The following is a 21,671-nucleotide window of genomic DNA, read 5'->3' on the forward strand; positions in this document are numbered from 1 at the left end:
CGCTCTGCCGCCCAATGAGCGCCCCGGCCGGAGGGAGCGCAGGTCCCGCCGCGCTGGGGGCGTGAGGGGATGGAGGTGCTCGTGTCCCCCCTCCCGAGGCGCAGAACCTGCACTAAAATACCCCCCCAGCTCCGCACCGCCCAGTCCCGGCAGTGGCACACGCGTACAGATACACACGCGTACAGATAAACACGCACGCACACACATCCCCTCATCCCCGCGCAGGATGCGCCCCCCCCCCCCGCCCTTCCCAGCCCAGACACGGCCCCGCTAGTGAGGTGTAGGTCAGGGGAAGGTGGGCTGAGGCGCTGTGGGCGGGAGAGCCGTGCGGGGAGCCGGGAGGTGAGCCAGCAGCGCCGCTGCCGGTTCGGAGGGAGCTAAGGGGGAGCCGGGACGCGGGGCGGGGACGCCGAGGTGGGCGCGGGGGGATGGCGGGGGGCGCGGGCAGGGTCGCGCCGCGTCGCCGCCTCGGGCGGTGAGAAAAGTTGAGGCGGCTTTCGGGGGCGGGGGCGAGCTGGCGGGGCTCGTGTTTGATCAACTTTGCTCTTAGGTGCTTTGTTTTTAACTCGCCTTTATCCTCGGTACACTTCCTTTATAACTACTCCTATTCTTTCCTTTCTTTTAACAAGGGGGGGGGGAGGGAATCTCCCACGAAAGTTTTCCCTTCACGGAAGGCGGGACTGAAACAATACCCCGATGCTTTGTTCAAATATAAAACCTCCAGCGCTTGCTTTCCCTTTCCTTTCCTTTCCTTTTTTTTTTTTTTTTTTTTTTTTTCGGTTGGGTTTTATTGCCGCCGCTGCCGCTGTTGTGATCGCGCTTTCCCCCTTGTGTTTACAGCGCCTGTGAGGGAGAGACGCCCGGAGGAAGGACCGGGATCCCTGGGCTGCATCAGCGCGGAGAGCACGAGCCCGGCTCAGCAGAGCTGGGAGGATTTCACCTTGTTGCTGTTTGTTTCGGGAGATTTTCGCTCCCCCCACCCCGGACACTGTCCAGCTGAGGGTTTGCTTCCTTACTACGTCCACAACCGGCCAGAGAAAGAGCGCTTTCTCTGTTAGAGGTGATTTTTGTCGTGGTCTCCCTGCAAGGAAGGGATCGGCACCAGTCTTCGAGGACGGAGACAGGATCAACTGAGGTTTTCCCTACCTCCGGCTGAACGTGAGGAGTTCAAGTGCCACCGGCACCGGCCTGTGGCTGACTGACTGCACAGCGAGCTGGAATCACAGCCGGAGCTGCTCGATTTACCTGCTCGAGGACCCTTCAAATCTTCTATTGACGGTAGAGATTTGTATTCCAAGGAAAATCGGATTAATATAAACTATGCAGAGCTTTGCAGGGATATCGGGAGACTACTCTGTCTGCATGGCTAATCTCGAAATTGTCTGAAATAAATCCTTAGCGCAAGGAATAACGAGATACTTTCAATTAGTTTTTTTTCTTCCTTGTCGCTTTTTCTCCCCGCCTCCTGCGAGAATTTTTAACACTTCTATCGGAGGGTTTTTACAGGAGAATGGGACACATGCTGGAGAACTCACCACGCTCCATAAAAATGAAGGGGGTAACAGTTTCCATCACTGTTGCGGTATAAAAGGTTCTCTTTGGATTGTCTGCTGGTGGCTGCTAAGATGGATCAGTTTCTCCCTGTTCCTGTTTGCGATGTGCTGAAGGATCCGGATTTACTGAAATACTGACGCCCAATGAACTTACTCCCTCTCTGCTGAAAGCATCGGATGTGACAGTGCAGAGAAACATGTGTTTCACATTTCTGACTGGTTGTTTTGGTGCAATCAATACCTCCACAAGAAACATTGACTTAGGTGGCGACTGTCATAGCGGGAGGCACACGGAGCGCTGCTCCCGGCTTGCAGGCGGAGCGAGCACAAATCAAAGAGCCCGCCGATCCTGGCAAGTGGGGGCTTCGCTTCCCCCCAAAGCGCGGGGCACAGGCTCCCGACCCTCCTCAGAGAGCCCGGCCCGCGGGTGCGGAATGAGCAATGACCAAAGCGCTGTCAGGAGTGGCAGCCAGTCGGATCGGATGGGCATCAGTGAGGCAATACCGGTTGAAAGAAAGGTGGATCGCGAAATTATTGCCCGAAGGAATAGCAGGCGAGGCGGAATGATGATAAAGTTAAACTTCTGTTTCATCTTCTGTCGGGGATGGTGGGCGTTTCTGTTGCTTCAGCTCCACATGTTGCAAGCACTGGCACAAGGTAGGGCTAGAGACATTTTTGTTTATAGAAATGCTGCATCTGCCTTTTGAGAGGAAGGGAATCTTGCTCGGGTACAGAGAAACCCTTTTACTTTTATCCTTATCAGAGATAAACTGCAGAATTCGCACTGAGCTGATTCATGTAGGAATGGTCGTTTCTTACACACAATCGTTTCTTTATGGAGCAGGGATTTGCAAACTGTACCTTCATGTTTCTCTCCCTTTCTAGTCCAATCCTTATCCTATCCCAACCTCCCACGGAGAATCACAGTCCTGCTTTTTAAATGTACTTAAATGCATCCGTGCTGTTCTTTCAGGCAGCAAAAGAGTTAACTGCTGGTTTTGTGTGTGTGTGTCTCTGTGTCTGTGTGTGTGTGTGTTTAAAACCACTGTGCTCTGAGATAAGTTATTAGGAGAAGGGGAGTCATAAATCCTCTGACTAGAACTAAACCAGGCATGTAAAAGGAATTCTTTAAACATATGAGCACTATTCTATGCGAGCCTCGGTCTCAGCATTGTTCATTTCTTTTGGATTGCCAAGTAACATTTACCCGAGACAAAAACTGCAATTGATTCGTATCTGAGCATTTCCACATCAGAGATCCTTGCAGTCAAATGAGTCACTTGTAAACGAAGGGTCAGAGTCGACCAATAGACTTTAAATACCAAGTGTCAGTCACTTTGCATGTAAATTCCCTTCTCAAAAAATTGCCAAATGTAGCCTAATTCTTAATAATCCTTTGACAGAGTAAACAATAAATGGCAGGCAGAAGCATTACAGTTGGCTGCGCCAAATAACACGCTGAACAAACGCAGCTTTCACTTTCTTTGCTGGGTTGAGTTTTATTGCTGTGTGCATTGTCTGGCTGAAGTGGGGTGTGCTGGACAATGCAGAACTGTGTCGTGTGGGACCAGGAGTTAGTTATTAAAGCGGAAGTTAATACTCCATGAAGGGGGATAGTTTTTGTGGTTTAGCTCTTTGTTTTCAAGTATTTCACGGGGAACAACGGTGCATTCAGTTGTAATAAGTGGATGGGGCTCATGTGTTGAGGAAGAGGAGTTGGAAGCCAAGTCTGCTGTAGTTTGTCTGCTCTGGGTTTATTGCTGCATCCTCGGAAAGTTTGGAGCCGCAGGATACAGAAGAGATTTAATCCAGTGTTTTATATGGACTCCACCCTCATAAACCTTTCTCAGTGCTTTGTTTATGCTGTCACTGCTATTCCCAAATTACCTCTGCTGAGGCCTGCAAGCCCTAACAGGGTATTGTTATCCTGAAACAAGCCATACCTGACATAATTATCTCTGCAAATTAAAATTCACGTCACTTTTTGCTTTTTTTCTTTTGGTAGTTGTTGTTGATAGGTGCCAATATGATGCTTCATATTGGCAGATAAATGCTGATGATTCTTTCTGCTTACATTAAAAATTTAAAAAAAAATCACAAAAGCTAGTTTTAGACGCCAGGGAATAATTTTAGGTGCCAGTTTTTCTATGGTTAGTAGTAAACTAGCCATCTTACTGGATTCAAAGTTAATTGAAACTTTTGTTTAGCCTGTAGTAGAGCATAATTTTTCAATCACTTATTTCAGATTAGTCAGCATTTGCAGTAGTGTCAGTTTCACGTAGTGAAGGGAGTTATGCAGTGTATACAAACTATCCCCCAAGTAAGTCTTTACACCAAGTTAGTTTTAAGTAACTAAGAGTATTTAAGGCAAGGAAGGGAAGGGAAGAGAATAAGATATATTATTTCTGAAAAATATTGGGGCAGATAAAGCTATGAAGTACAGAAGACATGAAACAATGAAAGATAAAACAATTATGTAATGCAGAAACAAAATACATTGTAATTTTGATATAATGCTGAAGTTTCGACTTAGTCTTCTTAAGAATTATTTGACACATAAACCAGTGTGGAGGTCTTGATGTAGAGGGCTTTTATTGGAATTTCACAAAATTTGTATTAATTTATAACTTACATTTCATTTTGCACTCTGAATTCTAATGGATTCTAAGACATTCATCATTTTTATGCAAAAATTTACTTTAGAGAGAAGATGACAATATAAAAGTCCTTTATGAAAATGGAAATTCTGCTACAGCCACAGAAGTTTCTAATGGAATGATGTGGTCATATGCATGAGAGAATTACATGACTTCAATCTTTTTATAAGATAAAAATATGAACATTCTAAATATATGGGCCATGGCTCTTCTGAATGAATTATAATACAATACTATAACCAGCTAATGTTTCCATAATAACTATTCCAGCATTAAAGATATAAGAAGTATTTCAGGCATACTGAAATGCAGGTTCTTCATTCCTAGGAAACAGATCAGGTAAAGTTGTTGAGATCAAGTATCTTATACTTCAAGGTGAACAGAAGAAATGAGTTTCAGCTGCAACAGGTTGGTTGAGTATTCTCTAAACTTGAATGATCATCCATGTGTAAGCTGATCTCATGGTGAACTGTAGACAAAACCACTTGTAAATTCATTTTGTGCTTAGATCTTCAGCTGTTCTGTCTTCTGATAGTTGCATTATATATTTCAATATAAATTTTATCTGCTTTCTTTTTTTCCTTTTTAAAGTGAGTTTAATGAGTCTAAAATGTCCATTGGGTTGTTGTCCTGAGTAATAAAGGATTCTCTTCAACAAATTAGTGTTGTTGTGCATGGTGGGAGTGACTTTCAGGGTACAGAAGACAAAGGCTGTGGTCTGTCCCAGGCTGGGAATGGAGCTCCCACTCCAGTGATGGCCGGGACTCTGCACGGAGCCCCCTCACACTGGGGGTGTGTCTGCACTGGCCCATCTCAAAAAAACTAACCTGTAAGAGTCCCCAGACTGTTGCACATTCCTTTGTTTACTCAGCTTTCTCTGCTGCTGGCCTCTGCCACCAGCCCTTTTTTCATGGCATTTTTATTAAATGATGTACGAGTGCTAGTTAGCCTCAAGTCATCGTGTGTCATCAAATAGTGATGAGATGCTAATTGATAATCACTATAATTATCAAATTAGACTTTGTGAGGTGGTGGTAGGAGTGAATCATTTGGCCCCAGTAGCTGCCTACTGTACTTGGAGGAACATCCTCCTGCAGAGTCTGGCTCAGGGGTCTGCATGCCTGGGCAGAGTCCTGGGAATACACAGAGCTCCTGCAGCTTTGGAATTTATTCCTTATGTATGAGATTAACAAACACGGATGCATACTGAGGTACAAAATGTTTACTAAACTACTGGAATATTTGTATGGAAATAGAAAAAATCTGCTTATTTAAAATAGGTTGGAAGTTGCTAGAGGCTACTTTACATGTATCTTAATGGATTTAAGTACCTTCCCAATGTCTATCTTTTGTTGAAGAATGAAAGAATACTTTGAAAATATATTTCTTTGGATTGATAGCTGCTGTTCAGAAAGATTTTAAAATAGATAAAAGCAGAGCAAAGCTTTAAGCTTCTCTAGCAGGAGCCTGGTATCTTTAAGTATTAAGAAAGAGAAGCTGGTCTGATTTTTCTTAGTTTTATGGCAATGGAACTGCAATCTTTTTATGCTACTTAATCAAATCTGTATTAAGAATTCTACAAACACCTGAATGTACATTTAAGGTGATATTGATATGCATTGTGCTTTGAAAGAAGCCATGACCCAGTAGATAGATGAAAATGTTTCTGGGGCCCAACTTCCTTAATTCAAATATTTGATCTGGTGTATTATAAATATGCTGAGTGTATGAAGCCTTTTCAAGCAAATTTCAAATTGCATTAGGTGCAAAGATGATAAATAACTTGCATAGAGTATTTGGTTGTTAGGAGGATGGAGAGGTGGTACAATGTTAGGGCAGTACCTACTGGAGAGTGAAAAAGATCATGAGTTAAATGTAGAAGGAACTCTTTCTAATTCCAGAAGACTCTGTTACTCTTTATTGGAAACTCAAGATTTTGTATTGGGCTTGCCTTTTGTGTTTCTTTTCTTTAGAAGAGCATTTTAATTATGTGCTAGTTTTTAAACAGTTGAATTTTTTGTATATATAATTATAATAATTAAGCAATTGATTTGGAGGAGTAGATCCAGGCCTAGTCTAAATAGAATTGGGGTGGAGATAGTTGGCATTTTCTGTGGCCAGATCATGCGACTTCTCACTCTCTACTGTGGTAACTCTTGGTTTGCTTCATATGTTTATGTTTTGCTGGAAAAGTACCTGTTCTTAAGACTTCTTACAGCAAGTTCAAAGAGCTGTGAGCACATAATATTAACATTCCAAGTGCAGAGTTTCAGATGATACCTTGAGAGTGCAGTGTAATGGTCCTGTTAGAGCTGAAGGGAGACCGTAAGTAATGGGTGTTTATTATCACTGTGTTCATGCACTGCCAGGAGATGCTCAGAGCAGGAATGGCCTGGGTGTGGAGAGAGGCTGTGGTAGCTCTGCTCTGTGGCTTTCACCTCACTTAAGAAGAACAGAAAGCAAATCTGTGTCCTTGAAAAGTTGTTCTGGAAGGTTCTGCCATTTCTGTGCATAGTCATGTATTTTGAATAACGAAGGCAAATATTGTCCAATATTTTAAAGATTGCTTAAACCATAGAAATACTAAAAAACAATCACAAGGTGAACTCCCTTTGAGTTCAGGAAGGGTGTTAATGCTGTTAAGTAAAGGGATTGGGCTTTTGTAGCTCTGAGAGGGATTTTTTTATTGTCTTATTGTTCTGATCACCATACATGTACAAGTCTGGAACACATTCTTGACTCCAAAGATTTCCATGCATTTATCATTATCATATTTCTCTACAGCTTTACCTGAACATCAAATTCTAGATGGCCTGGTTATTTGGTCCAGCTGGACCTTTGTGCTGTGATGAATCTGTGGGCTGACTAGAGGCAATTAGATTCCTCATGGAGCAAAATCTTGTTCATGCTGAGCTCATTACAGAAATAGGCCTTTCCTCCTCCCTCTGCATACATACATACATAGCATATATTTAAATAGCTTTTAAGGAACAAATTGATGATATGTTGATATTTTTAAGATTGTGCTTTCTTGAAGTTAAAACATATGAGATAGAACAATTTTCATAAGATTTGTGTAGAGATTATAAAATGCCAGAAGTAAGGTACCTTTGCATCTTTAATACAAATTCTTAATGCATGTACATTATGATTCAGTTTAAATTGTTTCCTATTATTTTTCCTGTCTACACAGTCAGACTGAGTGCTGCCCACTGATCAGTTTTTCAGTATTTTGTTTTCTTGTCAGGGCTTGCCTCCATCTTTCATTTGCTTGAAATCTTTTAAATTCAGCACAAGAAGACTCTTGTGTGAACCAAAGGAAGAACTGTTAGCAGCTATAGCGTGGCATTGGATTTAGACTACTTACAGTTATTGCAGCTGGAGAGTAAGTAATTGGTGAGATCTGGGTTCTATTTCTGACCATCAAGTGAGTATTTTCTAGTGAATAAAGACTCTTCACTGCACGTGCCTCAAAGACGACCCTTCACCATGCATAGAGCTCAAGGAGAACAAAAATGTAACTTCGTGGAAAGGCCTGTTCCCAAAGAACTTGGGGTTTCTGAAGTTACATCTGCCCCTGGAATAAAGTAAGACTTTGCAATTCCTTTACAGACATGGACTTTGGAATGTCACAGCCCCAGAGGGTTCAAAGGGTGACAGGGCTGAGAAGGGAGGAGCCTTTTATTTTAAAGTGATTCTAACTTCATTTCTTTTAAACAAACATGACTGGGTTTGTAGGATCTGCTCATGGTACAGATCCTTGACTTCTAGATATGTGATACTTGTGTATCATATTTTGAGCATTTGTAATTTTGGTTTACAAGGATGTTTTTTTTGTTCTGCCTTTGTTACAGAAAATAACAAATCTATTCCTAGAATAGACACTGGTCTGTTGCTAATTGTGTTTTAGCAGTGAAATGCCCCTGAGGTGCAATACAAATGGCATCCTCACTAAGATTGGAAATGTAGATCTAGGATTTTTAAGGGGAATGTTTTTAATTTTCAGCTGTTCTGCTCCTGGGACTAGCACAGACTTTGGTCACACAGGCATCAGGGACAATGCAAATGAGGTGACAGGACAGCCTGGCCAGGGCATGACCCTGGCAGTGTTCCTAAGATCAGCTTCAACTGGGGGGGAATTTTCCAACTCTGACAAAACACAAGGCAATGTACACGGCCTGACTTCTTACAAATATGTTCAAGCTGCTGTGTCTGGGGAGAAAATAGTGAAGTGAGGTCGTTTAGAAGACTTAATTTTAGGTTTTTTCTCTGAAAGTGTCTTTCAATGAGTTTCTGTTGGGTGGAGTCTTCCCAACCCGAGTTTGTAAGGTAGATGCTGAATTTAAGTAATATTAAAATTCCCCTTAACTCCCTGATATCTCAGTTCTGTAGGCTGATGATAGAAATACTTTTTTTCTTAAACAAAAAGAAACTTTGCAACTTAAGTTGCATATTCCGCCAGTATTAATTTTTAGTGTTTCTATCTAATGCACAGATTCTGAGGGTTAAAAAGGGGAGGTGTGAGCTCCAACAACTCTGATTAAAGGAAGTCTTTAACAGCACTTAATGCAAGATGTGGAAGTGGATTGGACAATCTTACATCACACCATTCAGATAACTTTTGAAGTGTCACTTTTATAAACAATAAAGCTTTAGAGCTTTTTATGCAGATAATGTGATTCTTTAATCCTGTTTTTCTCATTTCCATGCTCTATTGCGGCAGCCTGAAGAGAAAGTTGATTCTGGTAGATAAATCAATGTCCCTTAGGTCTCTTTAAACCACTTTATGGTCTTTTAAGCCCTAAGCTATATATTTTTCCTAATAAACTCCTTGGTCTAACATGTTACCTAAAAAATAATTTGTTGGGTATTGCTCTCTTGGACCAGAAAGTAGAGAATCATGATAACATAGCTTCAGTGTGTGTTGCCAGAAGGGTCCCACATTGATTCCAGGCTGCAATTGAAGTTTGTAACTCATTATTACAGAAAGAACCAGAAGATCTGGTGACACTGCTTTCACCCTCAGGTTCATATTTGTCAAATTTTGTGTATTTATTAGCTGAGAATGTTGTGGCTTTGGCATTGAGTTCATAGGAGATCAACGCAGTAGCAATGTTACCTTCTAAGAGAAGGTGTTAAAGAAATAATGGAACTATAGTGCAAATATTTAACATGTTTAGACACTTAGAAAAAATCATTTTGGTAAACTAGTGCTGTTTGCTCCCCTAACATTTGTGTTAAGCACAGACTCAGTTCTAATGCTGTTGTTGCAGTCTGGCTGGTGCATTGAGGAATGAATGTCCCTGTTTCTTATTTCTTATCTGTCAAGAAGTGCAAAGGCCATTTATGACTAAATACTTTGAAGTAACTAAATGGTATATGATTATTGGAAAAGAAATATATGGTGCTGTGCCATACCTGCAGTTCAAGGATAATACATTTATCATAACATGGAACACATTGCTGGAGTATTGAAGTGAGTGGGTGGAGGTGAAGGGAATTCTGCATCAGTATTTCTAAATGTGTGTACTGATAAGTTTAATTTTAAGTCCTCTTGAATCTGTGCATGTAGAGGTAAGCAAACTTTTCTTGTTTCTGACTGTTTCCTTTCCTTCAGGGTCAAGAGATTAAATAAACCCAGATGCTACCCATCATGTGAATGTAACATTTGCAAACCAGCACCTTTGTGCTTTCTTCCTTGCTGTCCCTGTTGTTGAGGAGAAAGTCATTGGCACTTCTGTTTTATGTTGTGATGCATAAAAAAACTTTAACAGCAGCTTTGCTGATAGTGCTCTGGCAATACTGCTGTGCCATGGCAAAGGCAGTGCTGTTGTTTGTGTGCACATCCATCTGTGTGTCTCACCCTTCCTTCCCTCTGTTGTCTTTATCCCTTTGTCTCAGGCTGACACAATGTGCTTCTGCTCTCAGATTAGTGCTCCTCCGTGCTGTTGTCTACAAGTAATGCCTTCTGCCAGGGACAGGCTGAGGAGGAGGCTTAAACCCTCTGATTCTGCACTTGCAATGTGGAGCAGATCCCACCGTGATCCTCTCCCTGGGCACAGAGTGCCTTTTCTAGGACACGTGCATTGTGTTAAGCAGGGCTTTTATTGTGCTGGAGGCCTTGTCATCTGGAGAGCAGATGAGCAGGAAGATTGTTTAATGGTAGATTATCCCAGCATTTTTTTAAAATGTTAGATACGTCTAAGACGAGAGAGATCAAGAACAGTAGCTCCTGTGTTTCACCTTTTGCTATTTTTATTGCCATGCAGACATTAGATTTGTTTTTGAAGATGGAGTAGCTGAAATTTAAAACCATTTTAATGCCACTGCAAACACCAGGTTTTAACATAAATTCTATCAGCTAATTTCCTGTTTCTCTCTAGAATTTGTTTTGTTTTTACAAACATAGCTGCTTACTTGTGAACAACATCAGATGTATCTTAAATGAAGAAAGATATGTGGATTATTGTTAAATTAGTTTCTTGCATTGGCATGTGCAACCATTATCTTCTAAAATGCTGTATTTTAACTAGAAAGAATACCTTCTTTTAATCTTAAACTTCAATGTTAAGGTTATGTTTTGTCTTATCTCTTGGAACTGCTGTGCAAGGCTCTTACCTTTTAAGAGCTAATGAGAGGTCAGTGTTTTGTTCTGGGGTTTTTTCCTCCTCTTGTAAAGAATACATATTTTATACAGTAACTTCATAAAATTAGTCAGCTGACAGAAGGTGTTTCCTGTTCACAGAGCCTAATCATGCTAGTGCTCATTATCCATAGAACAAGGCTAAAATTTCACTTTTAGGTGTTCTGTTTCAGGGAAATGGGAGAATAGGTCAATTGACTCTAGCTTAATTCAATTACAAGATAGGCAGTGATGCCAGAGATGCTATTGTTTAATGAAATCATCAACAGAAAAATTTCAAGTGACTCTCAAGATAAACCTCCCATTCATACACAAGTTTGAAGCAGCAGTGAATAACAAAGCAAGATTTGTATTTTGAAAACTTTTTTCAAGCTGTTTATGTAGTACCTAACATCTTCATTTCAAGTTTCTTTATACAGGCGTTGATAGCAATCTTACTCAGATTTAATTACTTTTATATGGCTTATTATTAGCATTTAATGGGTCAAATATTTAAGCATATTTTTCTGAATCTTCAGTTGAGAATTCTGAGTCAATGGCACTCATGTCAAATTCAGAATTTTAAGTGCTGGTAATTCAACATTGCATTCACTATGTAAATGCATCATAATTAAAATGATGCCTTGTCAATGCCATTCAGGTTTCTTGTAAGTATAATTTTCAGCTTTCATATACTGGATGTAGCTCTGTCTTCTCCTATCCAAAACCTGAACAAGACATATTTATGGTGTACTGGTGTCAGTAAAAACCTGCACTGTTTACTGTTGTGCCTGTTTAAACTCAAAGAGTGAAAATCTTACTGATTCTGTTAAGGAAGTCCAGGCCAGATCTAAAACTTAATTTTTAAATATTTTTTCAAATGGTTTAAATCCAGTATAAAAAAAAATACTGGAGCAGCCATTTAGAAAAGACAAGATGGCTCTGCAAGTGATCCCATGGCAGATATGGACAGTTCTCATCCATATAATTGACAAGTGAAGTCACGTTTTCATGTAGTATTTAAAAAAGGAGATGCTGAGTAATTTTGGATTTCTACGCTTAACATGTGAACAAATGTTCATACATGTCACAACAAATCTTGAAAGAATTCTTCGTGTTCTGAGAGCCTTTAGAGCTGCAGGACATTATAAACATGCTAAACCAACTTCTGTGCAAATGGTCACTAGAGTGGAGTTAGTGCTAGCTGTCACTTTATTAAAACTAATGGCTTAATTTCTCATGTGTGCTTGAAATTCATTGCAGTGTGAAGTGATTAGGCATTGGTGCTTTGGTAAATTATGGCATATTGCACATTTTCTGTAACCAATTAGTGAGTGTTGGTGTTGGGCACGTGCAGTGCACCCAGTTGTCACTCATTTCATTAACATCCAGATCTGTGCCATTACCAGAAGACTTCTGTTGGAACTTTAAACATGTGACAAAGACAATGGAGATATATATGAGAGGCTCAGAAAAGATAGCAAATAAGTACAAGACAAGATAAAAGTTACAGTGCAGTTCTAAGCACGTGACTGCCTTGACTGGGAAGCTCCCCAAACCAGTGCTAGGGTTGCCAGATACGGCATTCTCATAATTCAGTCAAATCTTCTATTCTGAGTGAAAGGCAAATGTTGCCTTCACACATATTTGCAGCTCTCTTCCAGACATCCAGCAGTCTCAGCTGTCTCAAAATTCTGGAAAAGTGGCTACATGAAAAAAAATGTGTGTTTGCCTGCTTGTTTAGATGCTGCATCAAGGCAAATAGAACGCCAGACACAGCTACTCAGAACTCATGTAGTAAGTTGGCAGTAGAATGTACTGTACAGATGAATAGCTGTCTGTAGTGATTGATATATTGGGGTTTTTTTGAAGTCTTCAGTGTGTTCAAGGCTTCTGAAGTCCCATTTCTGATGCTGGTCAGAAGTTCCCTTACTGTTCTCATTTTTATACACAGAGATTTTTTTTGTGATTTAGATGCATATATATTGCTGAATTTCAGATTTCTAGGAATGGTTTGTGTTTAAGACTTGTTATGGTTTAAGCCCAGCTGGCAACTGAGTACCACAAAGACACTCACTTCCCTCACCAGCAGCGGGATGGGGAAGAGGATTGGAAAAGTGAGAAAACTTGTGGGTTGAGATAAAAACATTTTACTGGGTGAAGCAAAAGCTGTGTGTGCAAACAGAAGGCAACCCGAGGTGTCCCTTTACCTCGTCCCCTCAGCAGGCAGGTGCTCAGCCATCCCTAGGACAGCAGGGCTCATTAATGGTGATTAATGATGGCTTGGGAAGGCAAAACCATCACTGCAAACATCCCTCATTCCTCCTTCTTCCTCCAGCTTCCCATGCCAAGCATGACACCAGATGGTCTGGAATGTCCCTTGGGTCAGCAGTCCAGGCTGTGTCCATCCCAATTCCTTGTGCACCTCCAGCCTCCTCGCTGGCAGGGTGATGAGAGCACAAAAGGCCTTCACTCTGTGCAAGGGCTGCTCAGCAATAACAAAATCATCTCTGTGCTATCAACAATTTCTTTTTCAGCACAAATCCAAAACACAGACCCCTACCAGCCACTGTGAAGAAAATTGGCTCATCCCCAGCTCAAACCAGCAAATGACTGCATCTGTAAATGCATTTTCATTTTGTACCTTGTGTATTGACAGAGAAACTGTATGAAATGGCGTGATCTTAAATGGAGATCTCGAATCTCATAAATCTGCATTGTGAAATGTAATGGTATTAGAGGCAGAACACTTGTGGTTTTTCAATTATAGTGGTGCTTTTTCATATCACTGTGTGTGAAGCAGTTCTGTCAGAAACAAAGAGTTCAGAGCTCTCAGACGTACCATCTTTGAAGAAACAGCTAAAGGCAACAGGTTTCAAGCTCTTTGAAGCCTTTTCTCTCTGAGTCCTTGTTAAAGGATGGTCTCATATCTACTGGTCACTTACTAAGTCTCTTTCTAAATTGGTGGGAAATCACATGAAGCGCATTATTGCATATTCATGTAGTACAGAAAGGCATTTTATTTTTCCTTATATAGTGCACATTTGTATTTTGTAACTTGCAGAAGTTCAGTTAATTGCAGTGAACGCTTTCAGTAGGAGGAGCCATCTCAACTAGTATAAGGAGGAAGGGTAGGATTTGTATGAGTTAGCTGAACATGATAACAAATGTAATTATACTAATAGAACAATGTGATGTATGAAAGCAAGGGATTTTAATTTTATCCTACATTCTGTAGAGATTACATGTTAGGAACATTCTTTGGCATAGTGCTTTATACTTTAAACAGTTTTGAAGAGCTACAAACTAAATATTTGTATCACAGTTATAAGATTCTTAATTTTCCTTTAGACATTTAAAAGCTTCAGTGGTGCTGGGATGGTTTTAAAACTTATTTGGTAAAAGAATTAATGTATACAATGGGGTTTATAATTAGTGTTACTGAAGTTACACAGATTAATTCCAATGAAGTTCTTCAGTCAATGTGTAAACTGCTCTCCTCTTCTTACTGTCACTTATTTAATTTTTTTTTCCACTTAAACAAATGTGGGATTCTGTGTGAAAAGGATGTGTTTCAGCAGGTTCCAGGAACTGAGATATTGGTCTGTCCCCCCACTCAGATTGGTAGTGGAAGTAATACACTTTCCAGGTAAAAAGTCTGTTGAAATGTAGGGATTTTGAGATGAAATACTGACTTTTGAGATACAAATGTTTCATAGCAGTTCTTAATAAAGCCAAGGAGTCCCATGGTCTGGTTTCAATTTTAGTTTCATGGTTGCTTTTTTGTTGCTTTTTTGGGTTGGTGCCTTTTATGTTGTAATTCGGCTTTGTACAACAGGTTTAGGAAAACAAACAGAATCAGATTGTTGACATGATCAAAACCACAATACATTTTTTAAACAGAAATTTTGTTTGAATCAGGAAAAGACAAGACATGAGTCAATATCTTCATATGTATATGAAGGAAATATGTATGGTAAGAAAAAAAATGGAGTACATATTGACTAATGCTGCTTATCAAGTTGCACAGAGCAGTGTGATGGCTCCTCAAATTAGTAAAAGCCATAACCATCAATCTTCTACTGAATATGTGTGAGCTATTTAATAAAATTAGATATTTTTTCCAAGTCTTAAATCTTACTAGTTGTTTATGAAGATGTTCCAGGCAGAAACAGCACTACTGAACTGTGGTGTGCATTTGCCTGTACTTGGCTATTCCAGATTTGTAGATCCCCTAATCTCAAGAAGGCAGTATTTATTCTGAATTCTGGCCTTTCCATTACCTAGATCCAAAAGAAAGACATTTGTTCTCAGTAACACAAATATTTGGAGTTGTCCAGCTTTTAGGTGTTTCACAGTCCAGAAAAATGCAAGTAAATAAATGAAAAAGATTTCCTCTAGTCGTCATGCTTTCAAAAATCACTGATGGAATTAATGATATTTCATTATGTACATTTTTTCTCCTGTAGAAGCTTCTTCTTGTAAATCCAAGCATTCCATATTCCCAGAGCTTTCCTTTACCCTGCCTTTGATTGAGTTTTTTGGAGTTGTTTGTTAATTTATTTCTTTTGTAGCTAGTGCAGAGACTTTGGTTAGCAGAATGGATGTCCTAAGGTGTGGGAGAAAACAGAGATATTGCATAGATGGCTTTTTCCATGCTGGAAGATGAAGAATCTTTCTTGAGTTCTTATCTATAAATTCCTGATGTCATCCACCTGGGCAGAGAATAGAACACATATCTCGCAGCTGTGAGGTACAGGGAAAAAAGTTCAAAAGGAGAATTGGCTAAAAGCTGTGGGCTCTTGCTGAGAGTTTTCTCTGAGCAGGTCTCTGGGGTTTGTGGAGGGCAGAGATCTGCTCTGATCCTGAGGCCTTTGCAATTGTCTCTCTCACCCTGGAGCTCCTCTGGTGCCAGGAAGTCTGACCTGTTTATCTAAATCAACATGGAATCTTTGAGATTGCAGGGAAGCCACAAGTTCCTGCACATCAAGCAAGGATTAGTGTTGTTACACTTTAAAATAGTATATCTCAAAACTAATTTAAAATGGTACCTACTTAGCACAGACCATCTCCTGGATCCCCTATTTCTAACACTTCCAGTTCATAATGCTGCAGGTTGAAGAGTTTGAGTACTGTGGTCAGAATGGCAGAGGAATTCTTCATCATTTATCTTCTATAGTGTCTTGATCACTATTTGACCATCTTGGATCTTATTCATATCATATCCTCTTCATACATCATCTACAGAATTGTTTGTTAAGTTCTGAACAATTAAACAATGCAAACTCATTCAAGGCAAAATAACTGGAGCAAGTGCTGGTGGAGCACTTGCACAATGTCAATATTGCATTGATATTGCAAATATCATTCGTTCATTCATTTTTTGTATCTATTTGACAGCATGACATAATTTAAGAGAAGAAAAATAGATTTTAATTAGCATATTTCTGTATTACTGAACAGCTAATTAGGGAAATTAAAGTACTTTCTCAGCTATGAATAGTACGTTAAAAGAACTGTGCAACAAAAATACTCTTGTAGCTGTATTGCTGACTTCCTGGAAAGTACCCATTTAATTCTATTACAGATTATTAGTGGTGCATCATAAAGTTGTGTGAGTGCTCTCAGTTGAAGTGAAGAGAATTATAAAGACAGAAGAATCAAACCTTTGAATATGGTTTGATCAGAGTTGGCTAGACACTTCATTATATTGACTAGTTCATAAAGCAGTGCTAATATTATAAAAAATCTGATAATTGAGGCCTTAGATTTTTAAAATTAATGCCACAGTAATGGGGAAAACTGGTCTCATCATCTAAGGGAATTTTACAATTCTTTTTTTTCCCCAGTATTTTTATTATTGAAACTTATATTTCGTCAATTTTCACATTTTGAAAACTTTTTCTGAGAATTTTTTTATGAGGACTCCTGTATAACAAATAATTTTCCTGCTAGGTAGAATATATATTTAACTAGCACACAGTTTTCTCTGGCCTGCTATTCTAGGAAGAATTTCTTCTCTGGAAGGTGGTTAAACATTGGAAGGAGCTGCTCAGGGTGGTGCTGGAGTCACTGTCCCTGGGGGTGTTTCAGAAAAAATAAAGGCACTTGGTGCCATGGGCTGGTGGTCAAGGTGGTGATCAGTCAGCAGCTGGACTCGATGATCTTGGAGGCCTTTTCCAACCTCACTGATTCTATGATAATTTTGATAATTCAGTTTGCCTAGTGATATATTAGCAGCACAAGGAATACAACAAAATTTGTGAGGAATACATTGAAGTTCCTGTTTGTCCCACAGCTTTACAGGAAACCACATCTCTGGGAGGCAGACAAATATTATTCTGGCTTTATTTCTGCTCTGAGAGTTAATGACCATAATAACGATAAGAATGTCTTGCTAATTGTCCACTAGTTTTGGTTTTAATAACATTTTAATTTGTATATTGGTCATATGCTGAAAACACATGGTTTTAATTGTTCATCTTCAATTAGCATAGCTTTTCACAGTTTTTGAATGAGCTTTAAATAAGTTTAAAAAGTTTGTCTAAATGAATTGAGACACAAGTGTAAAAAATAGGCTTGTGTCAAAAATACTGGATTTCAGTCAAAAACTTGAGTTCTAAGGTCAGTCTTGCCCTGTGTGGTTTTCATCTTGGAATGTTTTGGGCCATTATGACCATTACCAAATTGACTGACTTCTGTGTTTTGTCTCTGAAAAAATGGATTATTGTTTAGAGCCTAGAATTACAGTTTGAAAGGATAAATTATTGATTGTTGGCATTTTCCACAATATCAGATTTTACTCTATGATCTTTCTCAGAGGATGAAATCTAATTTCTTTGATCTTGTAAAAGTGAAGTAGAAAAGCATACTTTAAGTTGATTTGGGGAAAAAAATGCTTTTACAAATAAAAAGATGTTTTCATATTTGCATTATTTAAAATGCATTTTTTGTCTTATAAATATGCTAATCTTTATAAGCTGCTTCTGGTGTGACATATGGTTTGTAATTTTCAGTTCTTTGACATCAACCTACTTTCTATTACATAAAAATGTACAATTGGCAGGGAAAATTAGTATGTTCAATGGCATGTACTTAGAAGACTTTGAGAAGTATCTGGGGTATTTATCTGTGTTATAAGCAGACAGATGTTTGAAGAGGTCTTGGAGGTTCTGTTAATTGTGTGTTTGTTCCCTTTCAGACAACATTTCTTTGGGGCTTGGTCTGATGGAAAAATTGCAGATAAATACTTGTGAATAAAAGAGCAAAGCTCAGTATAACATATGTTTGTATTTTAAGTAGTTTTATATATCTAAGAGGATGTTTAGCTTAGAAATAATTAAGATTATTTTCTCAGGGGGGATGGAGCAATGTCAGAAAAGAAAAAAAATCACAAAACAAGTTTAAAAGATTGACTGAAATGACCCTTTAATCTATCAACTGGGACTTAGTCACAGGCATTGTGTTAGGAAAAGAAGGAAAATTAGATGATAAATTCAAATTCTGTAGGCTTTTATTAGTATAGAGCCAATAACTGAAAAATCTCCAGGAAAATGGAAAGTTCCTTTTGCCATCATACTGCTGTTCACATAGAAGGATATTTGTCTTTATTTTTCCCCTTTTTGATACTTATTCTGTTACAACTGTCGTTGATCTTCCTCTGTCCCCCCTTCTGCGGGGCTGTGCAGAGATAAATTTAAATTCTGAATTGAAAAGCTGTCTTGAGTACCATGGAATAATCTGCAGTAATGGTGCAGGGTTCAAGTGGGAGGTTCCATGATCTTGTCCCTGCCCTCTGGATCACGTGTGCAATTTGGAATATTCCAGCTAACCTTATCCAAGGTTTTTCACTCCTTGTTGGAAGCAGCTGCTGAGAATCTCAAGTGCTCAGCTCTTCTCCAGTGACACTGAAGCTGGGTTTGTGATTTGAACTGCCTGCAGCAGATGTCAAAGAGCTGGGTAGAGCACAGACCCACTTGTTAGATCTTCAACAGTAGAAGATGTTAAAAATAGTTGCTTTTACTGCTAAGTGTTTTCTGTTCAGCTTAGCTGCAATTAAATGTTGTTACATGTACACTTCTGCCTTTTCTAAAAACTGTTTTTCTCCATCTTAGAAACAGGAGTGGTACTTGCCGAGCCAGGGCAAGAGATCTACAGGCAGTTTGACCTGACTCATGGTGTGAAAGGGTTCTTTGCTAGAAACTGACTCTGAAGAACATTTCCAAGAATTAATTCATTATTTTTGGTTTTGGAAGGCTGGTTTGATTATGGTTTTCATTTAGCTAAGTCCCATCCTCAAATCATTGAGCAATGATTCCATACAATTTTATTAAAACTAATGAAATGAATACTCTTTTCATAGGCCAAATTCAGTGTGGTACTTCAGCAGAAGCTTAATTTCAGCAACATGAGAAGTGATATTATTGATAAGTCAAGCATGCTTTACCCTACTCAATTATATCATCATTTGTATTTAATATACTCTCTCAGTCATTTGAGGTCTTTCATAATAAAAAATTTATGTAAATTATTCTTAGTAAATGAAGAATTTCTTATTGGTCTCACTTGGCTTTGTTTGCTCTAGATTTTTTTTTTTTTTTTTTTATATTTCTGAGTGGTGTGCAGAATTTCTTGTACTTTTAGGCCAGTAGTGTAATATTTCTACAAAAACCGTCAGGAGCATCACTGAAGTCACATGTTTTTGCTCTCTATTCAGGGCACCTTCTTTTCTTATATTAACATCTCTAGTCTTGTTTTGACTTGACTCAAAGTGGTCTGCAGTTAGGAAGGTCAGAGCTTCACGTGGTCAGAATTAGCAGCTGTCTGGAGTAATTCTGTTTGGGCTGACAGACTGGAGGTGTGGCTGTGGTCCACCTTCCATCTTTGCCTCTCAGTGTACACGAAGGCTTTGAGCCTGTCAGGGCCTTGGGGACATTAGGTAAGAATTTCCAGGACCCTCCATCCACACCCTCTACCCCTGGGCCTGAGCTCCCTTTCAGCTCACGGCTGGGAGTTTGGTCCCTACCTGCTGGAGGGATCCCAGCCCTGTGTGAGAGTTTGGATGGGCCCCTCGGATGTGCCTTGTGCCTGGCGCTGTCCCTGTACCCATTTCTGTCTCTGCTCTGTCCTGGTGGCACTGTCTCCTGTCCTGCCTGGGGTTGCCAGTGGGCTCCACTCCCTGTTTCTCCTCTCCCTGCTGTGCTCAGGTGCTCTGGGGCTGCACCTGAATGCTGGGGGAAGCTCCTGGCCTGGGATCACACTTGGTCCTGCTTTGCTCTCCCTTTGAGAACAGCCAGCCCTGGCTGCTGCTGGACACTGCTTCAGTGTCCCGTGTAAAGAGACTCTCCCAGCACTGGCAGCCAGTCCTCCTGGTGTTGTCCTTTTCCATCAGTGGCAGGAGTGGCAGACACAGCTCCCTGCCTCGGTGCAGTTTCCTGGCACCATTGCTCCTTCCCAGCTCCTCACACCTGCCTCTGAGCCCTCGCCTTGCTGGACTCTCCCTCTTCCAGGCTCACTCTTCACCACCATGGCCAAAAGGCTGTGAGCTTTTTGTGATCATCTGCTGCTTCATGGCTGAATTAAATATGTTTAATTTTGAGTGTGGTTTTAAAAGAGAAATTAACTGAAACACGATGATGCAGATGCCACAATTCAGTAACTCAAAGAGAAGAAGAAAGCAGGGGGGCTGGAAGGGGATTCAAAGGTTCAACAGTATATTCTCCTGGGCTATGTCAGGATCAATCATAACAACACAATTCCTGACAGATATTTATTTAATCTGTTTTCTAAGCACTTCAGTAAGGGAGATTCCAGCTATTCCATTGTCAATCTGTTCACTATTTAACTATCCGAGCTGTAAAAAACAAATTTTCTTGAGTTCAGAATCTAATTGCTTTTGCTGCTACCAGTACTCCAGATTGCTAAAGTAGATGGTATTTTGGACACCTGCTATCCATAATCCTTTTCTGTTTCATGGGTTTGATGAGCCTTTGCTGCTTGCATTGAAATTTGAAAATGGAACTGAGCTGTCCTTTGTTAGTGAAGTAAACACATATCCAAACTGTGTCCTCAAGAGATTATTCAGCCAAGTTTTGGAAGACTGCTTGGAAAGTCTTAAGAGTGCTGAGGAAGAGTTGGCAGTTAGGACCTTCATTAGAAAAAAAACCAAAACACAACAACAAAAAAAGCCACAAGAAAACAACCTTCTGTAGGCATTGGCACTTTTGCAGCCTTCAGTCAGGAGTGGTGGTGGAGTTTTCTGCTCATTCCAGATGTGATTCTGTGCAGGCGGGTGCATTCTCAGTGTATTCTCATGGTGAAGTCAGTCATCTTTCAGGGATATCTGGTGAGAATCCTTTAGATCTGAGCATTTGCTAAATCAGACACCCCCAGCATTCCCCTTGGTACAAATTCTTCAGGACTGCTCAGCTGGGGAGGAAACACCATTAACAAAGTTCTTAAGATAAAACTGAGCTACAGAATTTCGGTTATCAGAGACCGAAGTCCAGCTTCCTTCTTGCTTAACAGTAGCTGCATTAAGTGCTGTTCTTGCAGGACTGCATGCTTGCAGGGCAGTTACAAAGTAAGAATCTTGAAGTGTAGAAAATATGGGAGATTTCAGAGTTTAAGGAAATAGTACCTGTGGCTCAAGAAAAATTGTATTAATTTGTTAATTGGACTTGTAAGGTTTAAGTTTCTTTCCCCAAGGAAATGCCAAAGTTATTTAATTTGGAAGAAGACTGCTTCCAGCTGCAGGGAGAAGGAGGAATTTTCATTGGGGGAGGAAAAAAAAAGGTGTTGGAGTGGGGTTTGAAAAAACTTGAAGTGGACCAAAAGAGA

At 40.0% G+C, this 21,671-nt stretch overlaps 1 protein-coding gene across 4 annotated transcripts in view; it reads left to right on the top strand.

Moving 5' to 3' along the window:
* Positions 1 to 254: 254 nt before the first annotated feature.
* SDK1 (sidekick cell adhesion molecule 1) overlaps positions 255 to 21,671 on the top strand; it is a 384,276-nt gene continuing 362,859 nt past the window's right edge. The window contains exons 1-2 of one of the 4 annotated variants that reach the window (XM_030229673.2): positions 255 to 342; positions 841 to 2,210. In XM_030229673.2, coding sequence (XP_030085533.2) covers positions 1,751 to 2,210 — 460 coding nt within the window. In that variant the 5' untranslated portion in view covers positions 255 to 342; positions 841 to 1,750. Of the gene's footprint in view, positions 415 to 445; positions 551 to 591; positions 2,211 to 21,671 lie in introns of those variants that run through there. The other 3 variants (XM_030229671.2, XM_030229670.2, XM_018915862.3) reach the window with 3 other exon arrangements.

Source organism: Serinus canaria, chromosome 14 (assembly GCF_022539315.1).
Source record: "Serinus canaria isolate serCan28SL12 chromosome 14, serCan2020, whole genome shotgun sequence".
NCBI classification, from domain to species: Eukaryota; Metazoa; Chordata; class Aves; order Passeriformes; family Fringillidae; genus Serinus; species Serinus canaria.